The 15,969-nt window shown below is 36.6% G+C and overlaps 1 protein-coding gene across 1 annotated transcript; it reads right to left on the bottom strand.

Moving 5' to 3' along the window:
* Window positions 1-5,123: 5,123 nt before the first annotated feature.
* On the bottom strand, window positions 5,124-6,105 carry LOC119238174 (olfactory receptor 4F3/4F16/4F29). Its single transcript, XM_037501880.2, has one exon. It carries the CDS (start codon window positions 6,091-6,093, stop codon window positions 5,155-5,157), a length of 939 nt encoding a protein of 312 aa, XP_037357777.1. The 5' UTR covers window positions 6,094-6,105; the 3' UTR covers window positions 5,124-5,154.
* Between the last annotated feature and the right edge of the window lie 9,864 nt (window positions 6,106-15,969).

The following is a 15,969-nucleotide window of genomic DNA, read 5'->3' as shown; positions in this document are numbered from 1 at the left end:
AGGTCCAAGTTTTTCAACAAGTAAATTATAAGTCAAAAAAATAAAAAAGTGCAGTGAAATCTCTGTTAGAGTTTCAAAGATAAGTCAAATGAAAAAAAAAAATGAGCAAGACATTCTTGAGGCTTGGGATACACATTTGGAACACATTTGTACACACATTTGGAATATTTAATAGAATAGACACTTGGTTATTTTTTAGGAAAGTATAGCTGTGATTTGGATGCGTGAAACAGAAAACTTCTGGAGTAGGATAGTTGCCTTAGCTCTGTATCTTGACTTGAGCTATGATTACTTTATAAAAACTTGTTAAGCCATAAATTTGTTTTGTATCATTTTCTGTATTGTGTCTTATTTTACAATTAAAAATAATAAAACCAAGGCACATGAACAAGTGGCAGCATAAAACTTCAAACTAATAAACCACCCATGACTAGGGGGCTGCACTCAACTACTCTTGATAGAATATAAACACCATCAGTGTACTCATTTTCAATGAGCAGGTAAAATTTTACTCCTCTGCCCCAGGGCAACTGCATCTTCTGGGAATCAGTACAACTCAGAAGTTTCTGTCTGTTGCATAATTCTACCTTGTGCAAAGAAAATGCTGCCATTATACAGGCAGCTAATTAACAACAATAATTGTGCTTGGGTAGTGATAAAGTGGAACTTCAGAGACTTGGTACTGCCAGCCAGAAGTCAGTCTGTTATGGGAATTTGTATCTTAAAATCATGTTGATTTTCCCAGGGTAAAAGTGGGAAGGGGGAAAGTGGTTAATGAGTCACATGGGGATGACATCTTTTTCTGTAAATTGCCATTTCCTTTCCCAAAGAGAAAGATTTTTCTCTTTGTCTTTAAGCCATTTCCTTTCCCAAAGAGAAAGATTTTTCCCTTTGTCTGTGAAGCAAACACAACCAATGAATAAGAAGGAAACCAAATAATGATTAAATAAAAACAGAGAAGGGAACATTACATCAATGATTTTATGCTTTGAATGTTAACTTCAAGTTAGGAATGTAAAGGACAGATTGAGTAAAAGCTGCCAAAACAATCTATTGTTTTGCTTAATTATCCACCTAGCAACTTGCATAACAAATGGAGAAAAGGCAATGTTATGAAAAATAGTAGTCACAAAAATCTAGAGGAAATAACCACTGATTGATTTATTTTTCTATAGAAAATTTTAAATAATAATGATGCAAAGTATAAATACTACTGATTCTTCAGGGTTATTATTTAAGATCCTGAATTAAAAAATGCAAAAATGCTACCTACCTTTTTTACTAAATCCTTTCCCTATCTGTAAGTTAGTGGAAAATGCCTGTGAACTCCAGAAATAAGATCTAGAGCCTACACATCTAACAACTTTGCTCCTATAACCTCCCTATGTATTTTTGTATTATTTTATTTTGAAGCAGAGATACATGTAGAATATTTACAATGTTTAATGTTACACCAGAATAAATATATAACTGATGGTGCTTTTTTAATTACCTAATCAAATAGAAAAATCTTTAGCTGATGTCTATTTCACCAATATAATATGGCTGTCCCTGCTTTTCTTCAGTCCCATTTGCTTATTGGATTGTTTCCAACCATTTACATTGAGTCAATGTTTATCTCTGGAGCTGAGTTGGGTCTCCTAGATATAGTGGACCACTGGATTGTGGTTTGTGATCCAACTTGCCACAGTGTGCCTTCTGAATTGTAAGTTGAGTCCATTTACAATTAGGGTGATCATTGATATATGAGTATTTGCAACTGTCATTTTGTCTTTAGCTTTCTGGTTCTATTACCTCTGACAACTGCTGTGGATATTCTTCTCTTCAATTTATATAGAAGAGTTTTTTCCAACATTTCTTGTAGGGGTAGTTTTGACTTTGCAAATGCTTTCAGTTTCTCTTTTCCAAGAAGCCTCTGTATCTCTTTTATATCTGAGTGTCTAGCAAGTATATTCTTTGCTGACAGTTTTTATCTTTCATCATTTTGAATACACCATTCTATTATCTCTTTGCTTATAGATTTCTTCTGCTAAGTTTGATGTAAGCTTGATGGGACTACCTTTATAGGTTACATGCTTCTTTTCTTTGACTTGTTATTTTTCAATTTCTTGTATCTAATTTTCATCTTATGGCAATTTTTAATTCTATCTGATAAGAAGATACAAATATTTCATGCTTTTCTCTTTTGTGATATAGTCCCTTGAGGTATCATGGTGCCATCTGTTTTAGTTTTCTATGTGCTTATTTAGAGTAACATTTTTTTTAAGTATCTGTTGTAATAACATAGAGAGATATACCACTACTTTTCTAGCAGGTAGATCTGTGTTTTAAGATTTTTGACTTTTGCTAGCTTCTGTTGTAAATACAAAATCTGTTAGGGGGTAGGGCATGAAGGGTTACAACTGATGGTGTGAATATGTTAGTGGCTGGGGAGGGCTGGTTTTTGTTTGTGGCACCACTGATAACCCTTTTCTGGGGTTGCAGACCTGAGACTCTGTAATCCATGTACACTCAGTGCACTACTTCCTAAAGTCAGTAACAGTACCTAGGGGAGTAAGAAAAGCAGTGCAATTCAGAGAAAAACCTCTGATCTCCTTAAAGGGGACTGGCTGTCTTCCACTGTGCTCTAGGGCCCAATTCTTAACCTCTCTGTATTTTTATTTCCTCACATATAGGAAGGGCTGAGAAGAGAACCGACCCTCAGAACAGAAGTCACCTTCTGCTCAGAGAAGACTCTTTTCCATCAATATTATAACCATAAAATATCTTTACTGTGAGTTCTGGGTTGTAATTTATTTGCTTAATGAATTCTGATTTCTGTTCCAAAGGAAATGATTTAGGTATCTGTAAAGGATTTCTTTAGAAACACACACACACATACATCTATACAAACTAGTTTTCAGAAAACAAATTTATTCTGTAATGATTACACTACCTTTATGATTTTATTCAGATTCAGATCAGATTATGATACTAAAATGGAAAAAAAAGGATTTCATCAACATAATAAAACCAAAATAAAACTCATGGTTGCTTATGTGTGATATTCATTAACATACCACACATTTGGGAAAAGTAATATCCTACGAATGTTTTATTATTTTCACCAAGTAATAGAGTTCTATATTTGAGTACATTCACAAATATATTTTTATGCAATACATTCTTATTTCTCTAATTAAAAAAAATGAAAAACTAAGAAGCACAGCATGAAACAATAAATGTTGCACCTCACATGTAAAATCTCAAACAGTCATATTTGAGGGGATATGGGAAAACGGGAGACGTGAATCAAAGCATACAAGTTTTCAGATGGAAGATGAATGTGTTCTAGAGACCTAACATAAAATATGGTGACTATAGTTAATAATAATACTTTGGTATTTTAATTGTGTCCATTTTTACATGTCAAGTATTCTCACTACATGCTAAAAAAATATGGTAACTATATGAGATGATGCATGTGTTCATTTGTCTAATTATAGTAATTATTCCATAATTACTGTACAAACATGTTGTACAGCTTAAAGATACACAATTTCTATTTTGTCAGTCTTACTTCAATAAAGTTTGTGAAATGGAAAAAGAAACACTAAATTTTACTCAGTATAATAGCTACCATATATTTATTTTTATTTTAGATACTCATGACAAGCACACACACACACACACACATACACGTGTGCACACACAATCTTATTTCATGTATATCCCAAACCTGTAAGTCCTCACCATCATAATCACCACAAAAATCACCGATATCACTGGATTTCCTGGATAGTTCTCATTTGTAACATGAACACTACATGTAAATAATTTATACCACTGTAATCCCTATTATAACTTTTTTCTCACTTTACTAGTTCCCATAATCTCAATGGCATCCCACTAGGCTGAATAATATAAATCCAGGGGAGGAATCACTTAGTTTAGTCAGTTTGTGTTTCTTTTTTTTAAAGATTTATTTATTTATGCATACAAGAGATTTATTTGTTTATGCATACACCTCTGGCACAAGCCAGAGGTGTGGGGGGGGAGGGTTAGAGGATTCACCAGAGACAGAGTGGAGGACAGAACAGGCAGACTGACTGAAATACACTGCTGAGGGGAGCAGTGGGCAAGACAGGAGAAGTCTACTGCACCATGTGGGTTGCTCCCTGATCTGCCGTGGATGGAAATCATGCTGCAGAGGCTGCAGATTGCTTCATAGTGCAGTGTTTAACCCCTTGTACCACCAAGGAGGCCCCAGAGTTTGTATTTCTGATACTCACCAATTCATGGGAGAAGGAGCTTAACCTCCTGGGCTTCTCCTCTATGCTATGTGATGCAAGAATGGCAGGTGTCTTCTGTGACCATTGATCCTCAAATACATTCCCTCCTAAACTTACTACTGGCTAGTCTCTACTTCACTGATGGGAGTGAAAGCCTGCTGTTTCATATCACCCAAGATGATTTATGAGTTTTCTTTAAAGGCTGCACTGCAAACATCTCCGTTAGCCTGACAAAGGTATCTATAAAAATCTTGTAACTAGCATCACACTTGATGAGAAACACTAAATGCTCTTTTCAAAAGAGCAGAAACACATCAAAGATGTTCATTCCTCTATTCAGCATCAAACAGAATGACCTAGAAGTTTATAAGGTAACAGTTATGAATAAAATTGTCCCTAACCAGAATAGAGGTAAAATGTCTTTATTTGTTGATGACATGTTAGTCAAAATAAAATGCTTAAATCCATTTAAAAACTAGTAAAAGTAATAAGTTTTCAAGTGTATAATGTCAATAAACAAAAATCTAATTTCTATTTAACAACAAAAACTGTAAATTGAAACAAAAAATACTATTTAAAAGAGCATCCAAATTGAAATACCTAGCAATGAAGTCAGAAAAGAAAAGAAAAACAAGTGATCAACCAGACCTGTTCACCAATAAGTACAAAACATTGCTGAAATTAATTTAATGGGACTTACACAAATATAGGGAGATAAATTATTTTCATGGGACACTCCTCATAAGGTATAAACACATTTATCAATTAAGAATTATGGTACACCTAAATCACTATTTGATGCCTCGTGATTCCTAAATTTAAAGTATGAAAGAAGGGAAGACAAGGATACACCATTGTTAGTGAAAAAGTTTTAACATATCATCTATGAAATCTTCCTGTAAGTCACAAGCTGTTTGCACACTCTTTTCATTGCTGCCTTCATTTCCTTATTCCTGAATGTATAGATAACTGGATTCAGAAAAGGAGTGAGAACTGCATCAAAAATAGCAAGAAACTTGTCCATTTGTGAATTGGGGTGTGGCCATGTATACACAAATATGGTTGGACCAAAGAACAAAATGACCACAGAGATATGAGCTGACAGGGTGGAAAGAGCCTTGGATGAGCCACCTGAGGAAGTTTTACAAACAGTAAACAGGATGAAAATGTAGGAGATGATGAGTATGAGGAAAGAACCAACACAGATAAACCCACTGTTGGTAGTTACCATAAACTGCAATTTGTAGGTATCTGTACAGGCCAGTCTGAGGAGGCGGGGAAGGTCACAGTAAAAGCTGTCCAATACATTCGGACCACAGAAGGGTAAATTAATAATAAATGCCAGTTGGAAGAGTGAGTGACTGACACCAAGGGTACAGGCAGCAGCCAGAAATAAAATGCACACTCGTGGGCTCATGATGGTCAAGTAGTGGAGAGGCTTACATATGGCCACATATCTGTCAAAGGCCATGGCAATGAGCAGCACCATCTCCACACCGCCAATGAAATGGATAAAGAAGATCTGAGTAATGCAGCCTCCAAAGGAGATGACTTTACGCTTCCTGAAAAGGTCATAAAGCATCTTGGGTGAGGCAATAGAGCAGGCTCCCAAGTCAATGAAAGACAGACTGGCAAGTAGGAAGTACATGGGGGAATGTAAATGAGGATCAATAGTCACAGAAAACACAATGAGGATGTTCCCAGTTATGCTTGCCACATAGAACACAGTAGTGAACACCAGGAGAAAAAGCTGCAGCTCCCATGAATGGGTGAGTCCCAGAAACACAAACTCAGACACAACTGAGCGATTCCCTCCATTCATCGATCCAGCCAATTCAGGTGCAACTGAAATTATGAGAACTAGGAAAGTGAGAAAGAAATTGTGATCACTGGAGATGACAATGGAATTAATTATTTACATTGTTCACATTACAAATAGGAATGACTGGGTAATCAAATTCTTGACACTTACTAAATAATGAAGATGGTGATAGTGATGATGATGATGACTTAGTACAACTCAAGAGATTATATCATGAAGCTATATAGCAGCAAACATCTCACAAGCTAAAATTATCAGGAGAGTTAATAAGTACAAAATCTTCACATGTACCTGTAGCAAGAAACAGAAGACACAGAAAGTATACTTCAAAGGGAGAAGAAAGAGTAGACAGAATAAATTTAATTGTCCAATGGGAAAGTATACAGCTATACATATTTTATCTGACCTTACATTCCCATATCAAGACATTTCACCTCTTCTTTTATAGTTATTCTCATATTCTTGTCTCTATACAGTGTAGGGTTGATGGGAACTACATGATTAATTGATGGATCACCTCTTAGGAGTGAGAGTTTTCTGAAACATTGTGATGGGTCTTCAAAAGCATGACAAGAAGAAACAAAGTAGAGAACAGGATGTAGATTGGGATTAAAATACCTGAAACTGGGGAATATGAAATATCAAAACTAGGCAAAAGTAGTTAAGGGAGGAGTACATGTTCCTTATCTGAGAATTTCATTTTCAGAGTAGGCTCACAACTCTTCCTTCCCCTATTTTATTGTGGCGAAAAAGAAAACCAACAACAACAAAAAAAAAGATGGCATAAAATTTACCATTTAACTCTTCTTAACTATACAGATCAGTATTATTAAGTATATTATTGTGAAACAAATCTATAGAACGTGTCCCGTTGCAAATCTGTGTAATTGCTATACCAATTAAACTAGTCTCCCTTTCCCCTGTCACCCCACTACCTTTCTACATCCTCTCTATGAATTTGACTACTTTACACACCTCATATAAATGGAATCATGCAGGTTTTTTTTTCTTTTTGTGACTGGCTTATTCATTTAGCATATTACTCTCAGTGTTCAGCTACTGCATCATCCCATTTTTTAAAAGTTCTGTAAAAATCAAACCAATCTCTCCACTGACCACATTACTCAATAAAGGTGTATCTGAAGCTTACACCTAGCCTTGCAATACTTTTATCCAGGTCAAAAATATGTGCAAAATCAAATAAAGAAAAGGGGGCACTATTAAAAAGTAGTATTATAAGGTCGGATGATAGGTAATAGAATGTGGCTAAGTCATTTGAGGGAAAAACTACAAAGTAAGAAAGAAGGCAATGATCTTCATCTCTTCCAGTCATTCATTCATTCATTCAACATATTTATTGAGTATTTACTACGTACCAGGAAATATTCTAAGCACTGAATATATAATCAAAAACAAACAGAAAAAAAATCAGCAGACCTCACTTAGTTTACATTTTAGTAATGGGTGATACGTAATACACATACAAGAAAAATGCATATTTTGTCGTAGAATAGTGTTATGGAGTAAAATAAATCGGGGAAGAGAATGAGGAGTATGAGTAAGTGCCAAGTGCAACTATAAATACAACTGGGTTAGGAAAGACCTTACAGAAAAGATGACATTTGAGCAAAAGTCTGAAGGAGGTGAGAGAGCAAGACCTGCTGTAAACTGTGGAGAAGCATACCAAGCAGAGTAACAAATGCAAAAGTCCTGAGGCAATAATGTAAGTGGCTTCCAGGAAGAACAAGTTCTGTGTGGCTCACATGAAATGAGGAGGAGAGTCTTGGGAAAGGACGTCAGAGAGTTGGAGGAAAGATTCTATAGATACTTCTAGACTGTTGTTAAGACTTTCAGGGGTTATCGCTTCTCGGCCTTTTGGCTAAGATCAAGTGAAGACTTTCAGGGCCTTCCCCTGGTGGCACAGCGGTTGAGCTCTGGGCTGTGGAGCTGCCCCCAGCCTCTGCAGCGCCAGTTCGATCCCTGGCCACTGGCGAGGGTCCCACATGGCTTGCAGACCTCTCCTGCTGCCCGCTGCTCCCCTCAGCAGTGTATTCCGTCAGTCTGCCTGTTCTGTTCCCCGCTCTGGCTCTGGTGATTCCCCTCACCCTCCCATGCTTCTGACTGTACCCAGTGCTTATATAAATAAATAAATAAATAAATCATAAAAAAAAATGTGCAAATATTTCAAATTCCACCTACTTTCTGCTAAAACATATGCCTACATTGCTAAAAAGACTGTGAAATACATCTGTAAACTGCTTTATTGGTCCATAACATTAAGATGCTTATGGCCAGCACATAAAACATTGAGATATTCAAGCTTTCCCTCATCATTGCCTCAATCTCAGCCACTCAATCTTTTACTTCCCAATGGAATCTCAATCCTTTTAAATTATACAGTGCTTTCCTTTTTATAACCTGTTCTGATATCTGACATCATACTCACTCTTGGAGTCTGAAATCCAAGCAGACAAGCTGCTCCTCAAGAATATATGGAATATGGAATATTACTGAGCAATCAAAAAGATAAACACATGCCATTTGCAGCAACATGGATAGAGCTCGAAGGGATCATGCTCAGTGAAACAGCCAGGAAGAAAAAGAAAGATATTGGCTGGTTTCACTTATAGGAGGAATGTAGAGAATCCAAAAAAGGGATTAGGGGGAAAAAAGGAATTATAATACTAATAATAAAATAAACTATTATAAAGTAAAATTAGTATAAAGTAAAAATCAAAATCAACAGGCAACTATAAACCAGAGACATTCTGCAGGAAGGGAGAAGGGAGCAGGATCAAAACAGGGGTGGGAAGACCAAAAGGGACTGTTGTAATGTTACATGGGTGAATGGGCAGTGGGAACTTCACAGGGACTATAATCAAGATGAAAATGCATACATTGTACAAAAATGCAAAAACATGTAAAAAATATATAACATAAAATAATAGAAATAAATATTTTAATTTTTTAAAAAGAAAACATGTACATGTAAGCTTTTAATCCATTTGTAGATGAAAAGAAACTTCAGTAACATTATAGGAGAGCACTAGAGCTTTCACCTTGTTTTGATCACATGCATCTAAATCTAATACTAAAAGATTGGTGCCTTTTAAGTTTTGAGCATGTTTTCAGGGATAGAGGGAATTGAGGAGGTGGAGAGGATTTGATTGCTCTGTCTCAATCTACCTACCATAATCAATGGCTACTGGAGGGTGAGGCCTGAAAACAGATCCTGAAGTTTAACTATCTCTAATGGCACTGGAATACACAAGACCAGGTTTACTGATATTCTCCATTTACCGACAAAGATCCAGATATTTGAAGAAGAAATTTCTCAGAGAAATACATTCCAAGTTTATGATTTTATCTATCCTAACACATCTCCCCAACCCAAAACTTCCAGAACCTCTTACTGTTTGCTGACTCCCGTTCTGACTCACCACCACTAACATGAGTTTATCCATCCCCAACTAAATCAAATTATTTTGCTGTCAACTCTTGAGCCTAAAATTCAAAGACTCAAAATACATTCTTTTTATAGACTCAAAATTTTCTGTCACAGAAATCTGTGAGCCTCGGCTAGGGAGTAGGGAATCACATATACTGCTCCTTGTGGGAACAACAGATGAATGAAGAAGACCAGCGGTATAAAAACTCATGGGTAAATAAACAAGGCATCAGTGAGAAGGCCAGATATACTCAGCAGATGTGAAACAATGTGACTCTATGTGAGAAAGCACAAGCACCCAGGAGAATCATTGCTACTTTGAACTAAGAGACAACAGATCTGGGCGGACAATTATTTAGATGAAAAAAAAAAATACGAAGGACCTCCCTGGATGGCTCAGCAGTTGAGCCCAGAGCAGCAAAGCTGCCCGCAGCCTCTGCAGCACCAGTTCTCGATGCCCGGCAGCCGGCAAGGGTCCCACATGGCACGACAGACCTCTCCTGCTGCACCCGCTGCTCCCCTCAGCAGTGTATTTCGTCAGTCTGCCTGTTCTGTTCCCCGCTCTGACTCTGGTGAATTCTCTCACCCTCCCGGGCTTCTGACTGTACCCAGTGCTTGTAAAAATAAATAAATAAATCTTTAAAACAAAAACAAAACAAAAAAACTAAGACCCAAATATAAACTTAATTGTCCATATTCACACTCATACCAGAACTGAGAACCACAACCCAGGACACTGCATTCATGATCCAGAACTTACAAAGCAGAACTTATGAATGCAGAATGATCCAGAACTTAGAATAAGAGAAGAGTAAAAATAATCAAAATTAAAAATGTGATCTCTAAGTCAAAACTGATATAAAAAAAAAAAACATTACACAAACTATAATTTGCACTAAATTATTTGGCTTCACAATAATTAAATACCAAAAAAGTGACAATTTTAAGAAGTAAACTGTTCATATAGAAATGAGATTGCTGCATATTCTCTGTGTTCTTTTATTTTGTTCCAAAGGAATGTTTGTTAGCATTATGTCACTTCTGCCTTCTGTGCTTAATTCTCTCCTCAAAACTCAATTATTTCACAAGCTTTTCTTGATAATTGACTCCACAATGGTCACAATTTTTTCTCCAACATCTGTAAGTCATGAAGTCAAAAAACACATTGGAAAAATATAAATCACACACATAACAGCCACAAAACAAAGCAGTATACAAATGCACTGGAGCAATTTGTTGATGTGAGAAAAATACAACAGAAATTCAGTGGAAGTATCTGTAGATACTATTATCTACAGATCAAAGTTTTTAGGAAGAGGATGCATCGTGATCTCTACCTTTAAATGGGAGGTGATAAAAAATCTTGACCATAATCAAAAGAGTCATTTGCTATTTGCCATAACGCTTTAGAGATTTCATTCAATTATTACCCAGAGTTGTCAATTAGGCATAAAAGCAAGTAAATATTTCCAGAATGAGAGCCTGGTTGATCACAGATCCACACTCCAGGAACCATGAATCTGTTGGTCCCCTTTCTCCATTATCTTTCAAAGAAATTGCACAGGTAGAGAGTATTTCTCATCTCAAAATTAATAGTAACCATAACCGATAGTTTCTATCCAGGTCATCCCACTCTATACAACATATATCTTCTTTGGGGAGAGGAGGAAATTTTCTCTCAATACTCACTTTAATTCACACAATACTCAATATAATTTCAAGAAGCTAGGCAATAATCTGAGAAATACATGTCAATAGGGAAGAGCAAAAGTACAAAGAAAACATTAAAAGAGACAAACATGCAAGGAAATGGTAAATTACATGAGATGTGCACAATGCTAATAAAATGGAGACATAAAGAACACAGGCAAAGACAGATGGGAAGTGCACAGATACTTTAAATATGGTAAATATTAAATAGGAAGATCCAGTTAAGACATCAAATCAAACAGCTGAAAAAGCTAACACTTTCAGTACCTGCCCAGCCAGAATCACAGCATTTTGTGAATACCATTTGGATAAAAAATGAAAGTGTTCTTTTCATAAAACAATGCAAACATGAATCATCCAAATTATCACTGCTAGCTCTGTTTCTAAAGTCTATCAGTTCTGTATTTCAGAATCCAATACTCACTTGCTATAGGCGCATGGGAAAGTTATTTAATTACTGTGAGCCTCAGTTTCCCTAATTGTAAAGGAGATAACACCATGGCACTTGTAGGCTGTGGGAAGACTAGGTTATGTGGCAGATGTAACACATACCTAATGTAGCTACCACTCACATGGTGGGAGCATATAAAATTGTACCTGATAGACAGTAAGGACAGTTAACTCTATGTCCCAGTGTACAGTTCCATGTTTAAAAAAACTCTTTACTTCTGAACCCATTACTTTGAGGGAATTAAGTGAAGCCGATAAAGTTAGCTTTTCATTACCAGTTAGTGATCAGCATCATGACAGCCTTCATTAGAAATATTTCCCATAGACCTATTTCTCCTAAATGGAGACATTGTTCAAGGCCTGTTGTATGGTAAGTTTGTGCTCTGACAAATAATAAGGTAGATCATGCCATTTACTGAACCTTCCTTTCCCTATAGCCAAAGTCATCAATAAATGCTCACAACTATTTTGAAGCTTTTCAACCACTACATAGGCCATTACAGCTGCATGGGGGGTCAGTGTTCATAGAAATTCTAAAGCCTGTGTCTATCTAAATAAAAATTTGTATACCTTTGACTAGAAAGGAAGGTACAACAACAAATACATATCACTCAGAAAACAAGGATATATTTTCAATATATATCTTTATGGCATTCTTTAGCCATAACTGTTGCTACTGCACAAGGAAAATGACAAAGACAGTTTATACATGCCAAGAAATCAGTTATGGTTACATGGCAACTCAGACCAATGTATCCTAATGAGTTTTTCCTATTCTTTCATGCATTCTTACTAATTTCACTAACTAAAATTTTATACTGACTATCCTGTGTTAGTGGCATAAAAATAAACAATGCCTAGCTGACATTTTCAGTCAATAGCCAAAGGCATAGGAATACAAATACCATAAGCAGTGCCTGAGAAAAGTGGAAGAAACGGGGCCTCCCCGGTGGAGCATTGGTAGAGTGCTGGGTTGCAAAGCTGCCCGCAGCCTCTGCAGCGCTGCCCGCTGCTCCCCTCAGCAGTGTGCTTCGGTCTTTCTGCCTGCTCTGCTCCCCGCTCTGGTGAATTCTCTCACCCTCCTGTGCTTCTGACTGTACCCAGTGCTTGTATGTATAAACAAATAAATAAATATTTAAAAAAAAAAGAATGAAAAAAAAGTGGAAGAAACAAAATGCATCTCTCATGATTAGAGGAGACAAGGTGGAAAATGTCTGACTAAGCAGAATTTTTATTCAGAGAAAATAACAATATATGAAGGCAGCATTTCAGGAATCACTTCAAGCAGCTAACACACTATGAGAAATGGCATGAAGTTCAAGGATCTCTGGGATGTTGAAGAATACACATTGCTGGAGAATAGAAATTGTTTAAGAGAAGTGTGGAAAATAAGGTGAGAAAGTTGATACTAGCTTTATTTAACCTCAGGTTCTAATTTATGATGACTGATCATTTTTAATAAAAAAGCAGAGCAAAGACTTAGGATAAATGCATGAATGCTCCATGATGAGGATTCATTTGTCAGGGTGATGAAAAGCTGCAAGGAAGGAACAAAAAAGAGAACACTCCCAGTTAATAGGCTGGGAAAGCAGAGTTGATCTGACCTGAGACAATCACCAAGCAGTCTCCTCCTAAGAACAAAGAAAATCTTGCTCTCTGATATCCTTAAAATTTCAAACCCTCAACCATCAGTTCTTCCAAGGGAAATAAGATATCACCATCATCAAAGATTCAGATATGGACCCAAAAATATCAAGCAGATCCTACTGAGGATTATCACCAACATACAAAAATATCTGTATCAAACAGTGTCTCAATAAACATGGAAGCTAATTGCAACCCCAGAGGGAAGTGACCTGGTGATGCTGCTGATCTGGGATTGCCAGACTGAGAATACTTGGCCTGGGGAATTATCAAGTGTGATTCTGGTTTTCCCAGGGTAGCCAACCAGAGAAGCTGTGGATGAGAAGAAATAAGAGGTTTGAAATTTTCTTAGGATGAAAAAACTTATCACCATATTCCACAACTGTTTTAAAATCTTTATTTTTTTAAAGATTTATTTTATTTATGTGTACAAGAACTGGGGTACAGGCCAGAGGTGCAGGAGGTAAGAAGGTGTACCAGAGACAGAGCAGGAACAGAACAGGCAGACTGACAGAAATGCACGGCTGAGGACAGCAGTAGGCCTGACAGGAGAGGTCTGCTGCGCCATGTGGGTTAGCTCCCTGGTTGGCTGGGGATTGAACTCATGCTGCAGAGGCTATGGCTAGCCTCACAGTGCTGTGCTTAATCCCCTGTACCACCAGGGAGGCCCTTAAAATCTTTATTTTAAAATTGCATAATATTGGGCCTCCCAGGTAGCACAGTGGGTTGAGCGCTGCACTGTGAAGCTGTCTGCAACCTCTGCAGAGTGGGTTCGATTCCCGGCCAGCCAGGGAGAAACAGACATGTCGCAGCAGACCTATCCTGTCTCGCCCGCTGCTCCCCTCAGCAGTGTCTTCGGTCCATCTGCCTGATCTGCTCCCCACTCTGTCTCTGCTGAATTCTCTCACCCTCCCATGCCTCTGAACTCTCCCCCAGTTTTTGTACAAATAAATAAATCTTAAAAAATACATAAATAAATAAAATTGCATAATATGCAACTACAGAACCACAACTTGAATAAACTTAGGCAAGTGGATGAATGTATTGGGCATCTATTACTTCAGCTTGTAACCAGGTAGTAGAGGGAAGAATGAAGCTGAATGCTCAAACAGGAAATCAGAATTGAAGGCAACTAAGTTCCTGTTTAAATCTTGTGTTTTTTCTCACATATATTCTCATTATCCTAGATTTGATTTCTGAAAAAGGGACATATAACTGTGAACAGTTTCTATATGTCAGCTTCAAATGTGAGCTCAAGTGCAACATCCTAAGGAAACTCAGATTGGTCCACTTTGGTCAGAGACTTCTACCTACATCATTCATCTCTGGTTAGGACTTGGTTCAGAAGCTCCACCTTTGGCCAAACAAGAGACCAGAGAGGTGGTACCTAAAATTATCTTCTATAACATCAAATGATTACTGCAAGAGAAAGATATATTTGCAAGGAGAAAGAGTCACTGTTTGGGGCAAAAAATAGAGTAGAAGACCTAGCAGTAGTTATCTCTTCAGAGAAAAGACAATGAGCTTTTCAAAAAAAGTTACATTTAATGATAGAGAAAATCTTCACTCATTGTGCAACTTCGGAATTTATCTTCTCACAAATGTAGACTTGACAGAAAGTCAAAACACGAAATGATAGGGAAGAATAGGCAGTTTTCTAAATCATCACACATAAACAATGAACTATCAGGTAATCCCTGCTAGATGAATTGAACTTTATTCAATCAATGTAGGAGAAAAGGCAGTGAAATTTGAATTTAAAAATACTATCACTTTCAGACAAAATGTAGAGATACTGTGATAAGCTCTTCCTAGTAAATATATATGTACTTATACTCCAAATATCCAACAAATGACTCACAAAATGAATGAATGCATATGTGAACGATATAAGGACACGCAAAAGAAAAGACAAATTCTCCAGTAACATAAGTAAGAAGTAAACAAGGAAAAGATATGAGACAACAAGAATAATGATAGACTGACTAGATGTATGAAGTATTAGGATGCAAAAGGTTCAGAGCCACTTGTTCCACACCTCCACATGAGAATGAGACTTGGTTGCTCTTTCTTGCAATGGGTATGAATTGAAAATTCTGAATATTTTTATACAAATCTCTAATTCCTTTTGAATGGAACAAACTAGAATTTCATTTTCAGCAATTTAAATCATGAAAATGGTACAGAAAGAGTCACATCAACGATGGAAAAGGAAGACTATGGCTAGATACAAAGGGAAGAAAGAATGTATCTTTAAGAACATAGGGGTTTATACAACTTAGAAATTCTGTAGTACATGTGAAATATATCAACATTTATACGTTGTTGAATAATTTTAAGTGAAAAATCTTGTATATTCAATAGTATAAAAGAAAATTAAACTTTCCTATTATTAAAAAAATAACACAGGAGTTATTAAAACTGAAAAATGGTACAAGAACCCAAGGTAAATTGTGATAACCAGCCAGCACTGTCCATACAAAAGGTTTACCTGGTTTAGAATTTTATTCTTCCTGGTTGTGACATGAAGCATATCCTATTGAATATTCATTGGATATATAGGCAGTAAATATCAAAATCTGATATAACTAAATATTTTATGACTAAATATTGAGTAATCCTGC

This window comes from Talpa occidentalis, unplaced genomic scaffold, assembly GCF_014898055.3.
Source record: "Talpa occidentalis isolate TD23 unplaced genomic scaffold, MPIMG_talOcc4v2.1 talOcc4.11, whole genome shotgun sequence".
Lineage (NCBI taxonomy): Eukaryota > Metazoa > Chordata > Mammalia > Eulipotyphla > Talpidae > Talpa > Talpa occidentalis.
The sequence above is the reverse complement of the archived record's forward strand: the minus strand, read 5'-3'. Positions and strand labels throughout refer to the sequence as shown.

Bases quoted from the DNA above. Each gene is read 5' to 3' on its own strand.
- LOC119238174 (XM_037501880.2), bottom strand. From the start codon at position 6,093: ATGAATGGAGGGAATCGCTCAGTTGTGTCTGAGTTTGTGTTTCTGGGA.